The following is a 27,336-nucleotide window of genomic DNA, read 5'->3' as shown; positions in this document are numbered from 1 at the left end:
GTGTGATACCTTGTCTAGAACTCATGGGTAAAAGAAATATTCGATCACATAGAGTCGACGAATGAAGTGGGTTAATTAATAATTCACAAACGAAAAATGGCAAAAAAGAAAGCATTCATTCCTCTTTTGTGTCTTGCATCTATAGTGTTTTTGTCATGTTAAATATGGAATCTGGGGTTACTAATTGGTCGAATACTTATCAATCCGAAATCTTTTTGAATGATATTCAAGAAAAAATTATTTTAGAAAATTTCATAGATGTCACGGCCTAGTCCACTTGTGATATTGTCTGCTTTGGCCCGAGAGCCTCACGGCTTTAAAACGCGTCACAATGGGTTGCTACACGCTCATTTAAATGCCCAACATCTCTCCCGTTGTTTGGCGATGTGGGATTTCGCCTAAGGGCCCTCTCATCCCCCCCTTTCGGGACTCAGCGTCCTCGCTGAGGTTTGCCCCACCATCCCAAACCCACGCGGAGTCGCTCTGATTCCAAATGTCACGGCCCAGCCCACTTGTGATATTGTTCGCTTTGGCCCGAGAGCCTCACGGCTTTGAAACGCGTCACAATGGGTTGCTACACGCTCATTTAAATGCCCAGCATCTCTCTCGTTGTTTGGCGATGTGGGATTTCGCCTAAGGGCCCTCTCCATTCATCTGACCAAATTAATCGTTGATTGTTCTGTGTTAGTTGAGTAATATGTTTAGCTATTTTCGAAAACCCTTACAATAAATCAACGATAATATCCAGCTAAACCCATGAAGCTACGGATCTCAGGAACATTCGTAGGTCTCGGCCAATTCAATACAGCTTCAACCTTCGCAGGATCAACTGATATGTCATGTCTCGAAATGACGTGATCTAAAAATATCACTTTGTCCATCCAAAATTCACATTTGGACAATTTAGCATATAAATGACTATTGCGAAGAGTTTGAAGTACCAGTCTCAAATGTTCAGTATGCTCTTTTTCCGATTTCGAATATACAAGAATATCATCAATAAAAACAATAACGAATCGGTCAAGAAAATCTCAAAAGACACGATTCATTAGATCCATAAATACACCAGAGCATTCGTAAGACCAAAAGGCATAACCAAGAACTCATAGTGGCCATACCTGGTACGAAAAGCAGTTTTAGGCACATCTTCATCTCGAACTCGTACTTGATGATATCCATAACGAAGATCAATCTTAGAGTAAACAGAAGTACCCTGAAGCTGATCAAATAAGTCATCAATACGAGGAAGTGGATACTTGTTTTTCACAGTAGCCCGATTCAATTGCCTATAATCGATACACATTCGCATAGTACCATCTTTCTTCCGAACAAATAAGACTGGAGCTCCCCAAGGTGATACACTCGGTCGAATATATCCCTTATCGAGAAGATCCTGTAATTGTTCTTTCAATTCTAGAGGTGTCATGCGATAAGGAGCTTTAGAAATAGGTGCAGTCCCCGGCACAAGATCAATACTAAACTCAACTTCTCGATGAGGAGGAAAATCAGGAATCTCATCGGGAAATACATCCGAGAATTCTTTCGTAACAGGAATCTCAGATAAAGAAGGCTCCTTCTTAGAGACATCAATAGCGTAGATAAGATAACCTTCATCCCAGCTAAACAAAAGTCGGGACATTTCCAAAGAGGATACCAATGGAATTTTAGCTTGGGAACCCTTACCATAAAAATTCCATTTGGGTCCATCAATAGGTCGAAATCGAACCACTCCACGACAACAATCAACAGTAGCTCGATTTGTTGTCAAGATATCCATGCCATCAATACAATCAAAGTCGTGCATTGGAAGGACAATCAAATTCAGAAATATCACATTGTCCTCATATATCAATACACAATTTTGCACAACTTGCTCAGAAAAAATAATCTTTCCTGCTGGCGTGGCTATCGATAGTGTATCATACAATGGGGTACACATAATATCATGAGATGCAACAAATGCATGAGATATGAATGAGTGGGATGCTCTTGTATCAAATAAAACACGTGCAGGATAATCGCAAAGCATGCAAATACCTGCAATCACACCACCAGGAGCTTCCTTCGCATGATCCCCCGTCATAGCATACACTCTAACTTGAGGAGGAACTTGAGCAGTCTGACCACCTGGTCCTCGATATCGTGGAACACTCGACTGCTGAAAAGAGGGAACAGGAACAACAGGTCTCATCATACTAGGGCCACCTCTAAATCCAGGCTGGGGTTGAGAAGAAGTCGTACCCCTGTTCGGACATACTCGAGAGAAATGGCCTTCCTGTCCACACTGATAACAAGTACCAAACATACCTCGACACTGCTCGATAGTATGTTTACCTCCACAATGGCTACAATAAGGAGCAATCACAGGACTCCCTCTCTGGGATCCACTCAAACTCGAAGAAGACGAAGAAGCAGAACCAGTCTTCTTGAACTTTTTACCTCTTGGGCGCAATGTAGGCTGCTGAGCTGACACTGGTGGTGGAGGAGTATACTATGGACCTCCTCGCCTGAGTCCAGCCTCGGCTGCCTTGGCTCGTTCAACCGCCTCTGCGTAGCTGGTAGGCAAACCAGAAACAACAAAAGTATATAAAGCAGGATGCAATCCATTTACAAACCTATTATATTTTGCTTTTGCATTCCCAGCTACGTGAGGTGCATACTTCAACAGAGTAGAAAACTTCGAAGCATACTCTGCAACAGTCATCGTTCCCTGCTGCAGACTATTGAATTCATTCTCTTGGGCAGTATAATAAGGAAGGGAATACTGCTCCAAAAACTGGGCCTTGAAGACATCCCATGTGACTTCAATCCCGGCTTCTTTCAATCCAATCTCAGCGGCTTCCCACCAAGATTTAGCTCGGTCTTTCAATTGATAAAGAGCAAGTTTTATTCGCCAAGCCTTGGAATATTCAACGATATTAAACAAGTGCTCAATATCTTTCAACTAGGCCTCTGCCCTTTCTGCACTCTCATTGCCAAAGAACCTTGGTGGTTTCAAATCCTGGAATCGAGCCATCACTAAATCCATGGACAATCCTTCAAATTGTCCAACTATCCTCTCAGTACTGCTACTCGCAGTTTCATTCGTGGGATCCATCTACAAATCAGAGGATGAATATCACAAATCAATATCAATTTTCACATCATCATCATCTCATATAATCAATTTCATCAATAACTTACTCAAACTAAATCAAGTACGAGCAAGTAATACAAATAAATCAAACACATACGCACAATTCATTTGTGCCTATTCACGTGTACACAAGACTCAATCGAGCATTCTCAGCGATGCTCTGATACCATACAATGTATGGTCCCTTAACTCCTAATCGTTATTACAACACAATCTGATTAGGGTTAATTAATTACAGCGGAAAACGAGTTTAAATTTTCTTTACAATGAGCCCAAATCATTTTATTTGAATACTAAAAATAGTATTTAATCTCATATCATAAAACTCGCCCACACATAATCAAATCCAAATACAGTCAAACAACTCATATCTTCGGGACATGTCCCGATATATAGATACATATATATACTGGGAACAAAACATAAAACCTCAACTCAAACTGTGACTCCCTCCAGAAGTACCCTCTCCGGCCTCCTGATATCCTGGAGTACTTGTCATTGTCCACACACAATGACAACAACAGCCCCCCTTGGGGGTGAGCAAAGCTCCGTATGGATCAACCATCATATATACCACAAGTATCTAAACAATGATATATGGTATGCAATGCATGTATGTCGTGGAGGTATCAGGTCAAATGCCCATCCACTGAGCACCTGTCAGAATCAAACGAATCGCTATCAAATCAATGCTCGTGCTGGCACACCGACATCAATCAGGGATACTTGTATGATAACGTGGACAAAGCGTCATCAAATCCCAAATCTCAATCAATCATCGGGGCCACAAATGTCTATGTTTTAAGGGTCATATAATACCAAACATAGCATTGTGCTCACAAACCCCAGAATCCAATCAAATCATATCAGGGTATCAAAGGATCATAGCTCAACGTGCATGTCATGTATCGATGTATGCATCAACGATGTGTGTTAACAAAACATTTATTTTATACATCGATATTCAAATCACAATGTCATGTATGCCACATAAACTCAACAAATAAGGCATATAGACATGTATTCTCATTCCAATCAATCAAACATATATCATATGATACAGATACATGTCGTATGTTACCCGGTCGCAACATACCTCAATTTTTCGTTCCAGTTGATGTAGTTTGAAGATATCAGTATAATAATCTATCTACATCAATAACATATTCATTTCAATCAATAACATGATCCAAAATCAATAATATAAGTTCCAAATATCTTTTGAAACTTTGAAAATTCATATCAAATCAAAATCATAACATAATTCAATTTCGACTTCGAATATGAGTTTCTTGTCGGTTATTCTACCACATATAGGAATCTCGACTTCAAATACATGATATTCCAGCACTTTCATATTTAGAGCTGCTGAAACTAGAAGAAATTTACCTCAAAAAGAAGCTCTCGACGCGAAGATTTCGAATCTATAATTTGTTTCGCGTTTGGACAACAGTTTCGAAGTCGATTTCGTACGAAAGAAATCAATTTCCCTCTTTTCTCTCTCGAAGCATTCGGCGGAAAATGAAGAAGAAACGAACAAAATTCCTATTCTTATCTCCACCGCATTCGCGCTCGGGCGGTAGAATTCTCGCGCCCGAGCGCGAGATGTTCTGCACCCGAGTGTCACTTGCACCGCGCTCGGGCGGTCATAAATTGCCGCTCGGGCGCGGAAAGTTCTGTCCGAGCAAAATTTTGTGCTGCACTGGCGCTCGGGCGGTCATTTTCTTCCGCTCGGGTGCCACATGTTCAGTACAATTACTCACCTTGTGGTGTACTGGCGCTCGGGCGGTCATCTTCTACCGCTCGGGCGCCAGATGTTCTGTCCAAAATATTAGTCTTGTATTGTATTGACGTCTGACTTCTCCACTCGAGCTCTTACAACTTCAATTCTGTTAATTAATCAATATCTAGTGCAATATTTCATTATCACACTTATTTTCTCATTTTCATTGTGATGATATACCTCATGTACATAATCACATGACAATTTCATAAATTATCGATAATCAACATAGGATTTACGATAATACGATACACGGTCCTTACAATAGAATTAGAGGAAATCCTCTTCTTGGACGAACTGATCAAGGAATACTCGAAAATACATCTACAAAAGCTTCCTAAAGGAATCCACAAAGAAACGATCTAATTAATCAAGATACACAATTGGTTAGTATACATATGATTTTGCACTTCTCGATAAATATAATATGTTTTGTATTCTAAATGGTTATTCTATTTTAGGTAATGAAGAACTTGTTATTCTTAACTCTTGGGCTCAGGAATTCCTATATAATGTAAAGGATACAGTAAAAGCTTCTTCGATTCTTTTATTAACGGATTTATGTATCGGATTTCATTCATCCCACGGTTGGGAACTAATGATTGGTTCTGTCTACAAGGATTTTAGATTTGTGCATAATGATCAAATCAAATTTGGTCTTGTTTCCACTTTTCCAGCTATTCTCGATACTATTTTTAAATATTGGATTTTCCGTTATTTAAATCGTGTATCTCCGTCACTTGTAGTTATTTATCATTCAATGAATGATTAATAAATGATCCACCATTATTAATCTAATCAAATTATAATGTTTCTTAATGTATAGTTCTACATAAGCATTAAAAACTTTCTACCCGGGGGATTTTCATCCTGTAGCATTCCAGTAAAATGATTCCAGTAAATAGCAGAATCGTGGATAGGGAACTATATGAGCGACCTACCCAATTTATTGTAGAAATTTTCGGATCAATGATTAGACCATGCAAACTAGAAATACTTTTTCTCGGATAAAGGAACAGATTACTCGATCTATTTCCGTATCGCTCATGATATATATCATGACTCGAACATCCATTTCAAGTGCATATCCCATTTTTGCACAGCAGGGTTATGAAAATCCACGATAAGCCACTGGGCGTATTGTATGCGCCAATTGCCATTTATCTAATAAGCTCGTGGATATTGAGGTTTCACAAGCGGTGTTTCCTAATACTGTATTTGAAGCAGTTGTTCGAATTCCTTATGATAAGCAAGTGAAACAAGTTTTTGTTAATGGTAATAAAAGGGGTTTGAATGTAGGGGCTGTTCTTATTTTACCGGAGGGGTTTGAATTAGCTCCTTCCGATCGTATTTCTCCCAAGATGAAAGAAAAGATAGGAAATTTGTCTTTTCAGAGCTACCGCCCTAATAAAAAAATAGTCTTGTGATAGGGCTTGTCCCTAGTCAAAAATATAACGAAATCGCCTTTCCTATTCTTTCCCCCAACCCCGCTACTAAGAAGGATGTTCACTTCTTAAAATATCCTATGTACGTAGTGGGAAATAGAGGAAGGGGTCAGATTTATCCCGGCGGAAGTAAGAGTAACAATACAGTTTATAATGCTACAGGAGCGGGTATAGTAAGTAAAATCATACGAAAAGAAAAGGGGGGGTACAAAATAACCATAACAGATCCGTCAGATGGAGGTCAAGTGGTTCATATTATCCCTCCTGGACCAAAAATTCTTGTTTCAGAAGGTGAATCCATAAGATTTGATCAACCATTAACGAGTAATCCTAATGTGGGTGGATTTGGTCAGGGAGATGCAGAAATAGTACTTCAAGATCCATTACATGTCCAAGGTCTTTTATTCTTCTTGGCATCTGTTGTTTTGGCACAAATCTTTTTGGTTCTTAAAAAGAAACAGTTCGAGAAGGTTCAATTGGCCGAAATGAATTTCTAGACTCGTCGATTTATCGATATCAAGTTCGTAAAAAGAAATAAATTATTGTTGTCGATTATGTTTCATCAAAAAAACTGAAATTCTGAAAAACCTTTTATTTACTTGTTTATACTATTTTTCTACGAGCTTCGGGGAATCTCTTGTACCGCATTCCTAGTCATATCATATATAGGTATATCTTTTTTGAAGAAGACTATTTTATTTGACTTTACCACCGCTTTCTTTGTTTTTTTTAGCCAAATTGAATTCGTACGACTATGTTACTATACTATATGCCGGATTTCAAATAAAATAAGATTGGGATAGATAGTCGCATAAGTAAGCGAGGAACTATAAATGCGGGCAACAAATAATTCTAGGAGGGATTATTTATCTTCCTATTCTTCGACACAAGAATAGGGGTGGAGAAAATTCCCCTTCTTGTGTCGAAAGAGTAATGATTTTTGATCCTGTTCGTCAAAAATTCCTAGTCTTGGTGTCGGTTTTCAGATGTATCAGAACTTTCTTTTTTATTTATTACGTAGAATAAAAATAAAGTAGTGGACAAACAAAAAAGGAGGGAATCTCATTTTTTTTTATTAAATAGAAGTTATTCAATGAACTTATAAAAATTGAAATCTTTCTGAGATAAGAAAATAAAATAGAAATTAGAAATAAAGTTGAGAGTATAGAAAGTATTTGTACGATATCCAATCTACAGAAATATAGATAATCCGAAAATTGAGTAATTCCCCCTTTCTTATAACTTGTAAAGTATCCATAGATACTATCAATAAGAAGGTGAATCAATCAATGAAGTTAATTTTTTCAAAAGGATCATCAATTAGAAAAAACGGATTGGAGTTTTTTGGAACAGTAGAAAACTAAATCAACTTTGTCATTTAGACGAAAAAAAAACTCTGATTCTTAAAAACCCAACGGGCCCTTTCCCCTCGAATCAGACAAACAAAGAAGGGAATCTCGTCGGGTTCTTACGTCTACAACGCAATTCATCCGATTACTACAGGGATGAACCTAATCCGGAATATGAACCATAAAAGAAAATACCTATTTAACCAATCACAAGAATACCAGTTATAGTACCTATTATCCAAAGAGGAATCCTTCCAGTAGTATCGGTCATTTACTCCACTTCCCTCCAATTTTATCAAGTGGTCATGCTAGAGACATAAATAGTCATGGATAATTATGAGATGAGATCCTTCCGAATGAACTAATACAATGCCTAGAATTATTATTGATTTTCTTTCGTTTTCATAATTGAAGAAATAATTGGAAAATAAAACAGCAAGTACAAAAATGAGTAATAATCCCCAGTAGAGACTAGTACGATTCAATTCAACATTTTGTTCGTTCGGGTTTGATTGTGGCATAGCTCTATAATTCGGAATTAGGTTTATCATTGGATGAACTGCATTGCTGATATTGACCCCAAAATGAAGACGGTAGGTACAGCTAGACCATGAACAGCCACCAGCGTACTGTAAAAATTGGGTAGGTTCGATCTATAGTCATTTGATTAAGGCCTCCTAAAATGATCTACTAAATTCATTGAGTTGTTCCAAAGGATCAAAACGGCATGTTATTAATGGAATTCCTTGGCGGCTATCTGTGAAATATTTGTTTGGCCGAGGGCTTCCAAATACATCGTAAGCCAAACCGGTACTCACAAATAACCAACCGGCAATGAATAGGAAAGGTATAGTAATGCTATGAATGACCCAATATCGAATACTGGTAATAATATCAGCAAAAGAACGTTCTCCTGTGCTTCCAGACATGCTCAACTCCACGTATTCTTGTACAGTCAAAGGGGATTCGATTCCGCAAAAGATTATATCAGTAAACGGCAATCACTGAAATTAGATCTTTATAAGATTATCAATATAGTACCGAGAGCATCTCTAGAGTATACCGAATCAGTATAGCTCTCCTTCTTCTGACACAGGAACGCTATTTGCATCAGTATCGAAAGAAAGTGTGAAATAATTGATTTATTGCTTTCATTTAACATGTTGCTGTGAAACAATGCTGTATTTAATAGAAAATTTGTACAATGAAAGATATTTTCATATTTTCACAATTTTAAGTAGATCCGAGATCTAGAAATTTATTTTTCATGATTGTAGAGACAGTTTTTTTTGTTGGAATCCCTTTTTCCCATTTTAAGGAATTGTTTAATCGTCCAGTGACAAATACGAGTAGTAGATTTTATTCGCTGAAAGAAAGCGAAGAAAGAATTAAATAAATAGTTGTGATGAGGATATCAATCAAAATCTTGATCTATTTACAAGGATGATGCTTTATTTTCAAATATAGAAATAAAAAATGGCAAAATGGTATTCCATACAAATTGAATTCACAATTAAGAATTCAAAAGGAGTTTCGTTTTTGAATGAAGTTACATGATCTAGTTCGTATTATTAGTTTACGCTCAACGAATCGGTTGATAGGAATCACGCGATGGGTAGATGTTAGAAATTATGAATCGGTTTCTTTTATATGTCTGGCACTTTACCTTTATTTGTGCCGTCTATAATGATAGATGAATCAAAAACTTTCAATTGAACTTATTTTTTCAATTGTTATTTTTCTATATTTTCCTATTTTACAAAACCGTATTTCATTTAGCCCCTTGATGCTTACTATAACTAGTTATTTCAATTTTCTATTAGTGGCTTTAACTATAACTTCAGCTCTATTTATTGGTCTGAGCAACATACGACTTATTTAACTATTTGAAAGAAGCAATTCATAAAAAAAAATCTTTCTGTGAGATTCTATATATTCTATAGTTCCTTATCAATTGTTAATGTTTAGTCATTAAGATTCACGTCAATTCGGATTACTTTTTAGGTCAAGATATTTCCTCTTTTTTTTCTCCTTTTCGAAAAATTGAGATGATTGAAGTTTTTCTATTTGGAATCGTGTTAGTCTAATTCCTATTACTTTTGCTAGATTATTCGTAACTGCATATTTACAATATAGACATGGTGATCAGTTTTACTTTGATTTATTAACATTTATTTTTTTGATTGACCTCCTCCTTTCTTTAATTCACACGGGTTCAAATTTGAAATATTGTGCAAGTGATTGAATCGATTTCAGTCTAATTCGATCTACAAAGAAAAAACCACGCTCTGTAAGATTTGAACCTACGACATCGGGTTTGGAGACCCACGTTCTACCGAACTGAACTAAGAGCGTCCTTTATCAGGATAGATAAGAGACTACAAAGAAAATGATTCTTTTTGTAACCCTTAAATATATAGTTTCATAAAAATGAATGATTCCGTCCAATTTGATCTCAATTGATTCCTCGTTACTACTCCTTTGAGTCGTAAAAGGTAGGGATGACATGATTTGAACCCGTGACATTTTGTACCCAAAACAAACGCGCTACCAAGCTGCGCCACATCCCTTCAATTGTTCTATAGTGTCATTGTAGAGAATTCTTGTCTTGTTTTCCATATCCATAGTTCTTGCTGTGAGTAACACAAAATTTCTGCTCATTTCGTCTTTTTAGTTTCATTTAACATCTAATAATAAGAAAAGGAAAATCTTATGGATCATTGTACATTTCAATTTGAATTAGGGATTTCGTGTACAACTCTAAGTGTCCCTTAACTACATATGCATATGATATATATGCATTATTTTTATTTTATGTATTACAATAAATAAAAAAAGAGGTTTTTCAATGCGAGATCTAAAAACATATCTCCCCGTGGCCCCAGTACTAAGTACGCTATGGTTCGGGGCTTTAGCAGGTCTATTGATAGAGATTAATCGTTTTTTCCCGGATGCGTTGACATTCCCCTTTTTTCATTCTACTTATTGACATCGGAAGGAGTGAAGAAGATTAAAGATACAGTCAAATATCTGTGACTCATCCTTCCCCCTCCCTTTTTTCTATTTTTTCCATTTATTTCTTATTTTTAGAATAAGGGACGAAAGAGAAAGAATAAATGTGTATTCAGCGCCTGCGAGACTCGGGTTTAGATTCGAATTAAATAAATTAATAGAGGAACGGGGGTGGGGTAGAGTAGAAAATGTGGGTCTAGGATAAGAATACACGATCTTTAACTGCAATACCGTGCTTGGGATTGAAATATAGTTTCAAAATCATAGTCTTACTTCTTTTTTACTACAGCTTTACTTTGATTTATTATTACTTAAATTGAATTTATTTTTGTCTTTTAGTAGTGGATTTCAAGTTAGTAACTTCTCTTTTTTCCTTCTTTCCTTTTTATTCGTTTCGAATAAAAAAAATGGAAGAGTTAAATAAATCAAAAATCAAAAGGAGGTTCATGGCCAAGAGGAAAGATGCACGAGGAACGGTGATTTTGGAATGTACCGGTTGTATTCGAAATGGTGTTAATGTTAAGAAGGTATCAAAGGGCATTTCCAGATATATTACTCTAAAGAACCGGCACAATACCCCTAATCAATTAGAATTGATAAAATTCTGCCCCTATTGTTACAAACATATGATTCATGGGGAAATAAAGAAATAAATCGAACCAAGCCTTTCAAGGACTGGAGTAAAATCACGTTATATAGAACATATTCATATTTAAATCATCCTATTTTGGGTTAAAATGACAATTCAGAAATAGGATTTTCGAAATAAGAAAATAATAAATAAATTAAACAAAAAAACCATGGATAAATCCAAGCGACCCTTTCTTAAGTCCAAGCGATCTTTTCGTAGGTGTTTGCCTCCGATTGAATCGGGAGATCGAATTGATTATAGAAACATGAATTTAATTAGTCGATTTATTAGTGAACAAGGTAAAATATTATCTAGGCGGGTGAATAGATTGACCTTGAAACAACAACGATTAATTACTATTTCTATAAAACAAGCTCGTATTTTATCTTTGTTACCCTTTCTCAATAATGAGAAACAATTTGAAAAAGTCGAGTCGACCGCTAGAACTACTAGTCTTAGAATAAGGACTAGTAAATATGAAGATTCCATCCTCTTGCAGATTGAAGTCACTAGAATAGCTGTGAAATTTCTAAGACTCTAGTGGTTGTTGAAAAATTTATTTCCCAGTCATTTTGCAACAAGGAATGTCATCACTGATGGCATCAGTTGGTGCAGCTAATGGATAAAAAACACAGACATAAGGAATTGGCACCCGACGCATGAATTTCAAGCACACTATCACAAACAAACATTTCAACGTGAAACCAAGCCTCTCAAATGACAACCTCTACCTTCATGGTTTGGAATTACAAAAAACACTGCTACAAATATCAAGTATGCAAAATGAAGTGATGCAAGAACATAATGGTAACATCAGAATCAACTATTATCTCCTCTTATTACCAAATTAAACAACTGGTTCTTTTTGCAACTTAATTAAACTACAAGTCAACTCTCAATTGGCCTAGTATGAAGAAACTAGTTCACGATTCAAGCAATTATTCAAAATTTAAGATCACATTGGATGATCTAAAATTAACCCAAAAAAAATAATGCATATAAGGTTTGAATTAACATAATACAGAGCAAGATCAAGAGTTCAACTATGTTATAATATTTTTATTACCCCTTAAATTTTTGTGATTGACAAAATAATCAACATCGAGTTTTTTTCGGATCCAACCACTCATTTATTTGTAAAACAGTTTTTCAGACCGTTGGATCATTTCAAGTCGTTCTAAGTCGTTCGGTCAAAGAAGTCAAACCGTTGTATTTATTGAACTCCAGCTACGAGATATCATCTGCCAAACTGAACGATCCTAACACTTATTGCAGTACACGTGTTCAAACCGATAAAGCTTTATTGTATGCAAACGGTCAGAAAAAAGTATTTCAAAACTTTCACGCCCCGAAACCGAGGTTAGTCGACACCGGCGTTGTTTAACAATTTAACATTGAAACAACAAGCCTCATAGTACAAATCTTACCAAAACCAATCTATTTCATAATAAAAAAATATTGTCTTTATAATGAAAATACGGAAATGCAGAAGCGTAGAAAGTATTAAAAGAAAAATAAGAAGTGACTTATTCACCATCCAATTGTGATCTTAAAATTTTTCTTGTTCGAATTGGTTTGTCCATGCCCGTAGTTGTATGATTTAGTGTAGACTTGAAAATGTATAATTGCTCGATTACTTGTCCTCGTATTTTAGGTGTGATAACACATAACATTGAATATTATATTTAAATTTAGTCATTTGCCATTTTCCTATAAAACAGTACATGTGCATACATACATCACTAGTTTATTCTCAATAATTTATTTATTTTTATCTGAATGTTATGGTAAATAATAACAAATTAGGGAAAAGTAACCACACATAAGTTTTTATGATATACTAGAATTGTTTCATCATCCAAAAAATTTAATCTTAGATAAATCTTAATTAGAAATATTATAAATTGGAAAATACCAAAAAATGTACACAACACCACACCCCGTCAAATTCATGGCTATTTGTTAAAACATCAAAATTACATAGTTTATCATGTAGTCAAAATCTCAATCATACTATTTTTAATAATCGGAAACAAATTGTGTATATATATTTGAATTAAGCGCGGAAATGTATGATCTCATTAATCTTGGTTGAATACCTTTTTCAAGTCCGAATAAAATCAAACGTACCTTCCTTCAGCATTGCACTCACTTTCTCTTCTTCCCACTTCCATGGCTTCTTCCTCATCATCTTCTTCTAGCAGCGGTGCCGGTGGAGAGCATGGGAGAAGACGAAGACCAGTTCGAGTTTTAGGTTTTAACTTTCAGTCTTCTTTCTTTTTCATTTTTGATTGATGTACTCATAACAATTTCAGAGTTCTTGTTGAGAGGTGAGCAACGGATACGTAGGGTAAAAAACCACAGGGAGAAGATGGAACCATTCAACAAGCAATTTTTCAAATGGAAAAGGAAGACGAAACAAGAATTCTGTTAAAGATGCAATTTCCTGTTCCGAAGCCTTAGACAGAAGATAAGATTAGGTAATTACAATTTATTCTTTGTGTTTCTATAGTTCATTATGCACTAAATTGCAGAACTCTACTCCTTCCATACCAATTGGAAATTTAGAATGGTAAGCGTGAGGTTGGAACAACAAGAAGAAGAAGGTGAAGAACATGACCTGAACGAGGATGAGGAAGATGAAAGTGATGGGCAAGATGGAGAAGATGAGGAAGAGCATCAGGTATGAAACTACGTGTTCTTCATATTAAGATTGAATGTCTTTTTTAAAATTTTATCGGAACCAAAAACTAACGTGGAACGGGAACATGAACAAAACCCCAACCTGAACCTTCAAGGGGACCCCGAGAACTATAACCGGGGCCTGAACCTGAACGATGATGAGGAATATGAAAGTGATGGGCGAGATGGAGAAGATGAAGAAGAACACCGGGTATGAAACTACGTGTTCTTCTTCTCTTCTAATACATATTAAGATTGAATGTATTATCATTTGGAAAAAGAATTATCGAATGATTTATTAAAATTTTATCCGATCCGGGACCGGAACCAAAAACTAACGAGGAAGGGGAACATTAACAGGAACAGGAACGTGGACAGTAACATGAACAGGAACGTGGACAGGAACATGGGCAAGCCCTGTATGAAACTAAGAATTGTTTTGAGCTCATCTTTATTAATAATACCTTTGGCTTAAACAGCCATTCAATAAACAATCTTAACAGAAATGAAAAAACAGCCCATTTAGCGGAAATCAAGCCAAGTGGTATCGGAGACTTGAAACAATTCAAATACAAGTAGATGTTCCTAAAGACTACTTCTTTATTCTAACACAAATCTGCAATAACCTCCTTCTTTCCCTCTTTTAAACTAAATGTTGTGAAGCAATTAGTTTCTATCAGAAATTTCACATACTCCCAGCAGCTCTCGAAGCTTCTGAAAAACTTCAAGCTTCAATGATTTGGTCATTATGTCTGCCACCTGACCCTGACTCCCATAATGAACTAATTCAATTGTACCCTCCTTAGTAAGATTCTTTAAGAAATGAAAAGTCACATCGATATACTTTCTGTCACCATGCATAACTGGGTTTTTAGACAGCTTGATGGTTGAACTGTTGTCACACATCACAGTAGTACAGCCTCCATCAGAATGTCCCAGCTCCTTTAAAATCCTCTTCATCCATATTCCTTGACAAGTCTAGACTGCAGCTGCCACAAACTCAACTTCTGTGGTTGATAAAGTCCCAACAGGCTGTTTTTTTAAAACCATGAAACATTATTTCAACTCATTAAAAACACGTAACCAGATGTACTTTTCCAGTCTTCCATATCTTCGGCATAGTCGCTATATGTAAACGCCAACAACTCACCATCTCCTCCTTTCTTATAATGAATTCCATAGTTCACAGTTCCTTTTAAGCATCGAAGTGCTCTCTTAGTTGCCTGTAGATGAATCTCCATTGGTTTTGCTATATATCTACTTATGAGACAAGTGTCAAACACCCTGTCAGGTCTCGGTGCAATGAGATACATCAAACTACCCACCAACTGCTTCTAGTATGTCTCATCGACAAAGTCTCCAATTCCGTCTCTGCTTATCTTGAAACCTGGAATTATTGGACTGTCCACCTAGTTACTTTCCATCATACCAAACATTTTCAAAATTTCCAATGCATATTTCTTTTTACATAAGTAAATACCATCAGATAGTTGAGCACCTCGTTCCCAAGAAAAAACCTCGTTTTCCTCAGGTTAGACATATCAAACTCTTTTAACGCTTTTAAATTCAGACATCATAACTTCATCATTACGAGTAAAAATTAAATCATCAACATAAACACTTACAATGATATTTTTCCCTTATCTGCTTCTCTTTGTGAATGATGTATGCTCGCTATCGCACCTCCGAAACCCTTCACCAATGAAATACTGCTTTTCGATTCGACTAAACCAAGCTCGTGTTGCTTGTTTTTGTGGGGACCCGAACCTAATCCATCTTCTTAATCATTATTAGGATCATTTAATTAATATGGGTCTAGATTTTTTTTTTTAAAATACAAATGCGGAAACGTAAAGTAATCAATCTGATATAAATATCAACATAAAGTACAAATCATGTACAACATATGTTTATCACAACTAGAGTTCAGTCACTACATCAAGTACTGAAAATCAATCTACTCTAAGTCCGGATCTCCATGGTAATCTTGAATCTCTCATTTTCTTCGTGACCCTGATCCTATCCCACCTGTTGTCATGCACACATACAAACAAGACAACAGCCGGATAACTCCGGTGAGAAATATATCCCAGTATAAACAATGTAAACATGCAGTCATATAAAAGCATATATAAAAGCATGAAACATATATCAACATCATGTATCAACTCAGAAGACATATATCGATATGAGGCTGTAAATAAAACTCTATACTCGTCATCTCAGACTCGACTCATCTATAATCTAGGGATCCCGGTTCCTGGACATTGGTACGATATACCGAATTTCAGCGATAGGAATGAATCAACTCCTAAGCGACATCGATATAAACCAAACATCCAGTGTCTTGGCGAATCAGCCAAAGACTTGGCACATCAGCCAATGACTGGGCACATCAGCCCCTGACTCAACACATGCTCTGCTATAAATCAATAGACTAAGCATACTAATCTCAAGAATTGCAAATATCAATGCAATAATCATTCAGTATGTGATTTAGGGAAACTCAAGTTGAATCAAACTCGAGTTGTGCAATCCCGAATCAACATTGATTTATACATTTCTTTCTTTCAATCTGACTCTGTCGAAGTCTCGGATTCAATGTCTGTCAATACTCAATCTGGCAATGACAATATCGAGGGTATCGTACCAATATACAACTCAGATCAATACTGGATATAATCAGAACTGAATCAAATTCTGTTTCAACAGCATAACTGTACAATTTCAATATACCCAGCAATACAAATCAACAGATATCGAATCCCTCAACTCATAATCGATACAATACAAATCTGATATCAAATCTCAATCAAATCAACTCATAAAATCATAACAATTCTATACGGTATCCGTTCTTCAATCCGGTTTTGATTATACGATGTCTAACATATCAGAAAAATCATATATGAATCATATCTAATTCTGACAGTATCATAATTTCAAAACATTACAAAATCTAATAAAACTTACGTCCAGTTGAAGCTCTCGTCAATAGAAACACGGTACTGAATTCGGATTGAAAATCTAACGGACGGATCGAAATATAAAGGCGTAAGGATTTCTGGCAAACTTTCCTCGGCCTTTTTCGTTTTCTGAATTCTGAATGCCAAACTTCGATTTTGATATATATATCATGCATGTGAAGGCTAGGTGGATACTTCTATGTGCAGCACGTCTCGCGCATATGCGCGACCTCAACCGGCGCATATGCGCGAGACCTACTGGTCTCGGCAGTTTCCTTCTCGGCAGCTCGCGCATATGCGCGCACCTATTCCGCGCATATGCGCAAGTTACTTTACAACTCTCGGGTACCCTCGCGCACATGCGCGAATCCATGTCGCGCATATGTGCGAGGTTCTCTGCCTGCCCGCGCATATGCGCCCGGCGGGCTCGCGCATATGCGCCCGGCAGGCTCGCGCATATGCGCGAGGTCTCATCCTCGCACATAGTTCAATCTTTCTTCCGTCTGTCCCGGTCTGATCCGTTCCGTCTATAATCACATCACAATTCTCAACAAATCATATCAGATTACAGTAATCAAAATCTCGGTCATTACAGTTTTAATCCATATAGGGCTTTGTATAACTTGTAAACTAGATGCTAACTGCTCTTTTTTTCATATCCTCTTAGCTGCTCCTCATAAACATCTTCACTCAACTACCATGGAGAAAAGCCAACTTGACATGTAGCTGAAAAATGGTCCAATTCTAATGTGCAGCTAGAGCAATAATCAACTATTTTATTCCTTAGAATCCAAAACAAGCAACAATCAACAAGAATAAAAGAAAGATTCACAATCAAGCCTAATTCCCTTATCTTTGAGTTTCACGGTTGCCCCTTGCATCTTCTAATATGTCTCTTGAGGTGTTTTTGACGTGAAGTGTGTGTGTATCCCACAGGAGTCCTCTACGTATTTATATATATCACCAGTGCTTCCTATCAAGATTCCCTTCCCTTCTAGACTTCGAACCAGTATCAACCATTGACTTTGTATTCCACAAGTATACTGACTCATGTTTGCCAACTCCTTGCAGAAAGAGAAACTCGTCCTTTTTCCTTATCCTCTAGAAGACCCAAGCTTTCGAGACACTTCCTTCAACAAGAATCAACAGAAACAAGTTTACTGGTGGTGGAGTTTGATTCTAAGTCCAAGAACTTCTTCAGAAGTTGAGAATTTTATTTTTGACAGTGTCCTTTTTTGTTGTTTTTCGTAATGAAACTAGCTTTAGAAGTCGAACATTTATTTTATTTATTTTATTTTTTACTTTAAAATCTTGTGTTATATCATAAGGTGAGGCATCAATTAAGACGTGGAAGTGGAAACGGAAGCCAAAGTGACGATGGATATGTGAGATTAAGGTAGAATCGTTGTTGATGTTAATGATTTGAAAAGATTACATAAATTTGATGCATTATTTTTTTCTTATCAGCTATCAACTTAGGAAGGTAGAAAATGCTATAGACAGGAGGAAAAGAATCATTGTAATGATAAGGAAAAAAGCATTTGCAAATATTAGAGACTTTGCCATTCTAGCAAAAATTTGTTTTAACTACTACTGCTGGAGTTACCGATCCAGAGGAAGACTCTAGCCCGACTATTTAAGGAGGAAGTGATGATACCCCCATAAAACCCCGGGTCATGGATGACCAGAAAAAGTGGAAAGAGCCCGGGTTGTCCATGGATAGCCCAGATCGCGATGAGTTACCAGGGTGATTTTGTGATTAGCCGGGCAAGCGAACGCCCGGGACGTCATTCACCCGGGCAACCAGAGGCCCGACCTCTTGAGCAAGCTCTCGGGTGATGACCATCTACCCTTTATGCCTCGGTAACAGCACTGTACTCGAGTGCTTGAGTAGATAAGATCTCGTCTAGATAAGCATTCCTGACAAAATCATACTGATTTGACGTGAAAGAAAAGTAGGGTGGCGTGACAAGAAGTCAACATCATAGGCTATAAGTGGTAAGTAGACACTGAAAATAAGGTAATCATGAGATTTCCTCCTATAAATAGCAGGTTTGTTTTACATTTATGACAATTGAATTTTCATTCACTCACACATATATCCTCACATATATTCACACCAGTAACATTTATTGCTACACTGGTTTTTATCATCTTCCTCACCTTGCTGACTTAAGCATCGAAGTGGCCACGCCAGACACCACTCCGACGCCCATTCACGTGTTTTTCTCTTATTGACAGGTCTTCATCCCAAGTTTATTCTGGAGAATATCTTACAGCTCATTTTCCACCATCAACTTTATCGGATTCTGTGGATAGCCGACCCAGCTCACCCTATTCATGTGGATCGCATCAATCGGATATTGGATCAAACACCAATTACTATATGAATAATTCTCAATTGTTATCTTCTAATGTCTCTATTAATGTCTAGTAACACCCAATTGTTATAAGAAAGTGCAAACTCATCGTGAAATATGATTCATTTTTAGTTTGAATTATAGGTATACGATGTCTAATAATGCCCAATAACTGTCTGAGATAAAGTGGGGTATGAAAGAAAGAAGAAAAGCTTAAACACAGGGATTTTAAGTCTATTTTCCGTTGATCCCAATAAGGTGAAAAATACCCGCATCATTTTTCAAGTGATACGAAAGCATTTGTCGTTTGATCAACCTCGAAGTAATTCCTTAAGACTAAGGTCGAATCAACATGTGTACGGCTGACCATGGGAACATATAGTGATAGGTGGTTGCCAAGTAATTATTATCTTAATTGATGAAATCTTATTTCAAAGCGTATCTGTGTACGTGTATTAATTTATACAAAAGATAAATGTCTGTACAAAAGTGAATTATGAATCACAGCCACGTGCCACGTGCCACGTGCCAAAACCCATGCAAGCTTGAAAACTGACACGTGCATGAGGTTCCCAATCGTTCTGCGCCTCAAATCCATGGCAGATTCCCTCTACTTCTGAGGAAATTCCAATCATGCAAGCGACAAGAACAGATAAGAAATCCTCCGAGTTTCAGAAGGCTCAGCTGCAGAGGCTGAGGGAGAAGAGAGTGAGTGATTTGATGACGGACATGAAAAGAAGGCTGGTGGAGGTTCCCTACACTGCTTCTTTGGCGGATACCATGAACGCCCTGATGGCCAACAGGGTCTCCGCCGTGCCTGTGGCGGCGCCTCCGGGGCACTGGATCGGTGCCGGTGGTTCCATGATCATGGAGTCCGATAAGCAGACTGGGGTCGCCAGGAAACACTACATAGGCATGGTGACTCTGCTGGATGTTCTGTCTCATATTGCTGTGAATCATCTTGACCTGGAGGGGGGCCAGGCCGGGGAATTTGAGCGGAAGATGCAGGTACCCGTGTCATCCATTATAGGGCATTGCCTCGAGAGTCTCAGTCTTTGGACGCTTAACTCTAATACCAGGTTTGTTCTCGGTGTTCTCTGCTGAGATTGAGTGTTTCTTGAGTTTTAAAGCCAACACTATTTATCTATCTCCGATCCCAAATTATTAAATTCTTGTTCGAACATATGTAAACTGAAATCGTACGAAAATTTTATGTTGCTTTAAAGATATTGGATACATATGTTTAGATGGTGAATTGAACATGGTTTACGTTGTTGTGATTCATAAATCCATCTGTTTGTTTCTATAAATTAGATTGATGTGAAAATCATAAAACAAGTTAAAGAAGCTTCCATTCGTTTATAAATTTTATATTTCCACCATGTTTTGTTCACATTTCTTACATTTTTGGGGAAAATAGCATTAATGGAGGTATTTTAAACTGTTCTGTACAAAATCATCATATTGGACTGTATGGAAGTCCTAAGCAAAGGAATTCACCGGACTTTAGTTCCAGTGGACAGCAACATGGAAAACGTTGTCGGAGTGGAGCTGGTTGAAATCGCATTCAGCTATAGAATGCTAACTCAAATGGATCTGCTCAAGTACTTGAAAGCACACGAGTCTGAGCTTAAAGGTATTATGGGTCGACGTTTGAGAGAACTCGGAGCCGTGAGTGAGATCGTTTTCGGGGTTACCGATAAAACCAAAGTGATTGATGCTATTAAGTGCATGAATATGGCTTCACTCAATGCCGTGCCCATTGTCGAAGCTACGGAGGATATTGAGGAGGATCGTAGCCAGCTTATCAATGTAATGTCATGTACTTTTCCATTTAGAAATATGTAGATTTTTTTGTCGACTCCATGCCCACGATTAAGTCTTTCTCTTCTGTCTTCACTTAAGCTGCTTCGTTTATCACTATTTCAGGGAAAAGATAGGAAACTTGTGGGAACATTCTCATCGTCTGATCTCGGAGTGTGCCCAATATCGCAACTCGAATCCTGCCTCCATTTGAACATCGTCGACTTCATCGAGAAACTGTCAGAGACTCCGCTTCACAAAGCCTGTAACATGAAAAATTCGACTAAAGAACTCATTACCTGCCACCCCGAGTCGCCCCTACAGGAGGTGTTGGACAAGGTCATCAACAACCCCGTTCACCGTGTGTGGGTTGTGGATGAACAGGGTATGCTGGCGGGGATTATTTCCCTGTCGGATATCATCCACGCGATCCGAGATGGGATGCTTTAGGAGCCGGCGTGATCAGGCTAATGTGAGTTATGTTTGGTCTTTTTGGTGAGTAAAGCGACCCAGTTTTTTCGTAGTTTTCACCAAACTCTGTTACGAAGTTTGTATATCGTGTATCTTTGATGAAAATAGAACTCGGACCGTGTGTTGTTAATGGGTGTTGGTGCTTAACCACAAGTATCAGCCTTTTTAGTAGAATTCTGAATTAGTTACCATCTTGTTTTGGCTAATTTAGTTGTTGGTCTATGCTACATCTGGAGTAAGATCTGCGTCGTCTTGGATTTGAGAGGCTCAGACGTGAGTTGATAACAGGAATATGAAAACTTCGTTATCTCTTTAATTGAGTCTTCATGGTATTGCACATCATACTAATTCGGGTTCAAATCGAACTCATCATCATTATCTGTTAATGGTGTATGTATGTCTTTGTTAATATAAAACATTCATAAAACTACATGTAATTCCCAAAACGTGGTCAAGAAAATCAATTCACTAGCCGTAAACATTGCTTTATTTGGTGCAAAAAATAAGACATTGTTGCATCATCCAACACTAAATTTTATTAGAACTTTAAAAACAGATATATTTTCCTTATGGTTCATCATTCTTCTTTTACGGGTCAGAGGGTGTCATATTGTCGTTCATCAAGATTAAGAACTTCCTGGATGAAAATTTGTACAAAAGAATTTAGTTACTAGATCTTCTAGTATCAACTTAAAATTATACATCATCGCTGCAAGTTTATTAATATATAGATATAGAGTTTTGATATGATGCAAATCTATCGTGTATACTTATATGAGCATCACATTCAATAGGTGAGTGACACATAATCGATGTTCACATGATGTACACGTTAGGAGTGCATCATTTCAAAACTCTTATATATATATATATGTATATATTCGAAATTTTAACAATATTTTTAAAATATGCACCATATATTCATGAAAAGAAGTTGGACAAATTATGAAAAAAATTAGAACAAAGCATACTTACAATATAAAGTAACTAGAATAGAAACATATTGATATCTAACCATATATGTCACCAAAATCAAAAGATTAACAATTACTATTTGTATCATGACAACAAAATTAAATTACAAATTTGAAATATGCAACAATAGTTATTCAAAATCTGAATCAGTTCAATAATTTCTTCAAAAGCACGACCTGTGCCTGATCATGCAAGCTAAAGGAAAACTCTGATTCATGTGTATTGTTCACTAACAGCTTTGCTACATCAACTCTTTCCTCCAAAAGTAAATCTTAGAATTTTCTCCAAAGCTTCGAAAATGGTTTCTCATTGTATTTGATGCATCATGTGCATTACCAGTCATTTGTGCCTTCGTGTACATAATTCTGAGCGTGGAATATCACATAGAGGGCTTCTTCGGGTGTCGGAACTGCAAAATCTTGAACGAAGGGAACGAAGCGGTTGCAGAGATACGACGCAAGGTGTTTCACCTGAGTTGGGTTGGCTCTGGTAGGTCGAGTTGTGAGATTATTTGGTCGGAGAGTTTCTCTTGGGCTCTTTCACCCGAGTTGTATGTCTCTTTTTTTTATTTTGTGAGTAAATTTTCGAAACTAGTAGGCAGTTTTTTTACCAGTGAATTAAAAAGATTTCATGGCCTCAAGCCTTGAATAAATGTGCTAATAAGCAAGTCCAGTGTGGCGGAGAGGACTTCTAGCACTTTTGTTTTGAATCTTTGAAGATAGGCACGCAGACTCTCATGTTCCTGTTCTTTGATACCGAACAAGCTTAGGGTGGTCAGAGGCTGCTTTTACTGCTCGTGAATCTGTGTAGTGTGCGGTTGAACCACTGTTGGGCTGCCGCTTCCAGAGTGTTACGAAAAATCAGACACTTGATAGGGTCTTATAGTTGAACCACTATTGGGCTGCCCCTACTAGAGTGTTAGGAAAAACCCGACACTTGATAGGTCGGCATACCGATGCAGTAGGGCCAACATTCTCGAAATGGGACATATGCTCCTCTGGATCAATCATTCCATTGTAATCCCTTATGTTGGGTAATTTAAAGTGTCGTGGCAGCTTGGCTTCCAGGACTCTGCTGAGAACGGGACAGCTTGGGTCGGTGGTGGAGGAAGGCCTTCCCGAGTCTCGCACAGACACTTTTACCTCTTCTTGGAGTCTTCTCATCTCTTCTGTAACTTCATTCTGATTTGTTAGAGGATTTGGAGGCAGGTTGTTTTCTTGTCTCTACTCCCAACACTTTCTCCATAGTGGTGGTGATCAACGGCGTGAGTTGATCTTTACCAAAAAGAAGAGGTTTCGGAGGTCGATTAATCTCCTAATTCTGTTTATGCCCATGTTCTAACTTTGATCATGGTTGATACTTCTGTCATTCTCGTTTTCTTGGTTCATTATGCGGCTTCTTGCACGAACAACACGTCTTCCACGACCCCTAACCATCTTATCTTTGCATCTTCAATTTCTCAAAAACAGCGCCAGTTAATGTTACCAAAAAATTCACGTATCTAAGATCTGGTCTGATGAGCAAAAATTACAAATCGTGCTAGCTAGTGCGGAGTGAACCGAGCATATCCTCGTCAATTAAGAGCAAGCCGAGCTGAATTTGCACCGACGAACAAACATGAGAAGGCATCGAAAATGTTTCCGACATAACCCCTCCGAAGTTTAATTCAGTACTTAAGAGCAAACGTAAGGGTGCGAAAAAAGTAGTGATTGTGTAAGCAATTGATGAATATGTAAAATACCTGATATATATAGAATTGGAGGAGCTAGATAATGCATTGTATGGGAAGAACTCCAGTAAGAATAGTTTTCTAAAATATCATATTTGTATTTTATATTGTCTTTAGTTCCTCGGGATTTTTCCCTTATCACGGTAGTTCAGGAGTCTTACACGAATAGGACTTCATTCCCGGTCCTCTATATTTTGAGTTGAGGATTATAACATTCGAAACAGATTCTTCCCGAGCTGAGAGTAGTTTGGATTCCGAGCAGAGCATCGGGCTCCTTCTTGGATTTAATCTCATTACTCTTAGGCCCGTCGCCTTTCCAAGATATCAGATTCTGTTTGTTCAGTTTCGATTAAAAGTTGGATCAATTAGGTCGGCTCGAAAAAAGTTCAGTTTACTCGGTTTTAACAAATCAGTTCGGCCATTAACTGAATCAACGAATGCTCCAACACCAGTGTTATAGATGATGGAACAGGATTCAAATGGCACACCTACTAAATGTGGAATTTTTGCTCAAGGAATGGAGGAAATTAGCATCCCTAATTGTCAATCAGTACTTTCATCATACCTGCATGTAATCAAAACAAACTCTTGATTAATAATAAATTCCACAATTAGTCATACTTCAAAGAAAAAAAAAACATTAAAAAAGTATTACTAACAATAACGATAATGATAATCAGAATGACAATCATGATTTAAGATTTAACCTAATTTTGCTTAAAACTTTAGCTAACAGAAATTTTATTGGAAAATTAAGAAATTGAAGGAGGATAAAGGAAAATTTCAAGAGAGATGGATAACAAACATTGATCGGTTCAACTCTTCCAGGAAAATTTTTTTACCAAGACAGAATCTGTCGGTTCATCGGTTTATTCTGTTAAATCCACCCAAACCGTTGAATTATTATAGTTTTCGCTATATTGGCAAATCTGGCCCCAAACTATTCGTATTTACCATGTCAACCACAATGGCAGAAATCATTCGTCCATGTTTTCCAGATTATTCCTGAAATATGATTTGATTTCAATTTTTTTTTAAAAAAAATAAAAATTGAAAGTGAAGAAAGACGTGAATAAAGCAACACTAGCAACTTGGACATCTGTGAAATGACACAACTGCCCTCGTCCAAGTTCAAACCTCGTATATACAAAAACATCGAAAATTTCGCTATAAGTCCTCGACTTTGGACATCACAGAGAGCCGGCTCTTCTGCGGCCGGAAATCGGCGCGGCGGCGCAGGCTGTGGGAAGATGGGTGGATCAGAGCTGAGAGGGCCCTCCTCAGCAGATCCCCCTCCACCGTGCCGATCCGAACCAGAGAGTTCGTCATCGCAGATCTCCGCATATTCAGGTGGTGTTGGCTCGGACGATACGACGACGTCTGATGCGTGCTGTAACCAGGTGACAGACTGCCCTTGTGGAGGCTGCACCTGAAGGAACCCGGGTGCGTAGTAGGGGAGCACATACACGTCTTTTTCGGACCCGGATTCAACGATCTAGAGCTAGGTATCTGGTGGTGGTGTGCGGCGGCGAGTGGGTGCCTCCGGGAGGCGGAAAATCGGACGGTTGAAGATGGGGAAACGGATCTGCCGAGGGTGACCCGGGTGGGGCTGTTCGGGCGGGGGAGGATAGGCTTGGATCGGGCTGGAAAGGTGCTGGAAGAGGAGGCGGAGATGGAGGAGGGGAAGAAGCGACCGGACGGGGAGAGGGAACGCTGGAAGTGGCTCACGAGTGTGGTACCTTGCGGGGATCTATTTCTGTTAGACGCTTCCATCGGTTGTACCTTCGATTCGAAATATGAAAAAAAATATTGAAAATTTTAAAAATTATTATTAATGGAGAGCCGTTTGGCTCTCTATTTTGGCAAACATAACAACAAGTGAAGCATCGTTTATATAGGAGAAGACGGGCAGGGGTGTTTCCGTAAATATCACGCGATACCAGGGTAATTTCGGAAATCCGAAATTGACCGGCCGTTGGCTTTAGATAAAAGGATGGTGAGTTGTGCCAAACTATCCAATGGGCTGTCGGGGGGAAGAATTTACCACGTTCGTCTCGACTGCGTTAGATGGACGCGCTGGATGTTGATGATGGTAATAAGGCCGAGATTGGTGCGTGTGCCTCAATCAACGTAGGACGATTGGAAGGGGGACTGTCGAGGGGGAGAATTTCTAGACGCGCCGAATTTCCCACCGTTTGTCACGACTCTATTGAGACAATTTCATGTGTGAGCATACAAAATAATGTAATAAGATGTAAAGGACATGTTTGGATGTTTTTTTGTTTCCTAGATGGATAAATTAAGTGTTTTTTTATTAAAAAAATATTTAGATAAAATACTTATTTGAGAAATAATCGTTTATTGAAATGCTTTTAATAGAATTATATATTATGATAATGATACGAATATAAATTCTCTGAGTAAGTCTCTTGTGAGACGGTCTCACGAATCTTTATTTGTGAGACGAGTCAATCCTACCTATTTTTAAAATAAAAAATAATACGTTTTTTATAGGTGACCCAAATAGACTACTATATGTCTCACAGAATTTTTCCATGAGACCGTCTCATATAAGTTTGTGTGAAATTCTTGTAGATTTTGTAACTGTAAATTTGTGATGATTCTATCGATTTATTGACCATCTTTCTGTCGCAGTTCGTGAAAGTTAAATATGTGATTTCGGATTTTATGACGATTGGTTTATGCCTTTTAACAATATAAAATATGTTTTAAATAATTTTGAATTCAAAAAATTTGTAAATCATTTATATATCTCTACTCTCTTTTTTTATATCTGTCATACTGTCATGCTACCAAATTATCAAAAATTCTGTACAAATAATCATTTTTATTTTATAGATGGTGATTATTAATTTATTATTAGCTACATGATAAGCATTTTAAATTCATATTTTCTTTGTCACAATTATGTAGTCTTTTTTTCGTTTGAAATTTTAAATTCGTATTTTCTTCGTCGCAATTATGTAGTCTTTT

The 27,336-nt window shown here is 37.5% G+C and overlaps 1 protein-coding gene and 2 long non-coding RNA genes across 3 annotated transcripts; 2 read left to right on the top strand and 1 right to left on the bottom strand.

Annotated features, from left to right (window-relative positions):
- The first annotated feature begins 12,880 nt into the window (after positions 1–12,880).
- LOC142541004 (uncharacterized) lies at positions 12,881–18,615 on the top strand. The gene is made up of 4 exons (XR_012819202.1): positions 12,881–13,610; positions 13,672–14,249; positions 14,399–15,785; positions 17,600–18,615. It is a non-coding gene; the product is annotated as an uncharacterized LOC142541004 (long non-coding RNA).
- Positions 18,616–19,907: 1,292 nt separating this feature from the next.
- Positions 19,908–21,629, top strand: LOC142538588 (SNF1-related protein kinase regulatory subunit gamma-like PV42a). Its single transcript, XM_075643896.1, is given in 3 exon segments — positions 19,908–20,443; positions 20,825–21,176; positions 21,294–21,629. Coding segments are annotated over 3 exon segments (1,134 nt in total). The 5' UTR covers positions 19,908–19,997.
- Positions 21,630–22,626: 997 nt separating this feature from the next.
- Positions 22,627–26,684, bottom strand: LOC142541003 (uncharacterized). Its single transcript, XR_012819201.1, has 2 exons — positions 25,148–26,684; positions 22,627–24,907 (listed from the first exon to the last, which is right to left on the bottom strand). It is a non-coding gene; the product is annotated as an uncharacterized LOC142541003 (long non-coding RNA).
- Between the last annotated feature and the right edge of the window lie 652 nt (positions 26,685–27,336).

This window comes from Primulina tabacum, chromosome 3 (genome assembly GCF_025594145.1).
Source record: "Primulina tabacum isolate GXHZ01 chromosome 3, ASM2559414v2, whole genome shotgun sequence".
Taxonomy (NCBI): Eukaryota; Viridiplantae; Streptophyta; class Magnoliopsida; order Lamiales; family Gesneriaceae; genus Primulina; species Primulina tabacum.
The sequence above is the reverse complement of the archived record's forward strand: the minus strand, read 5'-3'. Positions and strand labels throughout refer to the sequence as shown.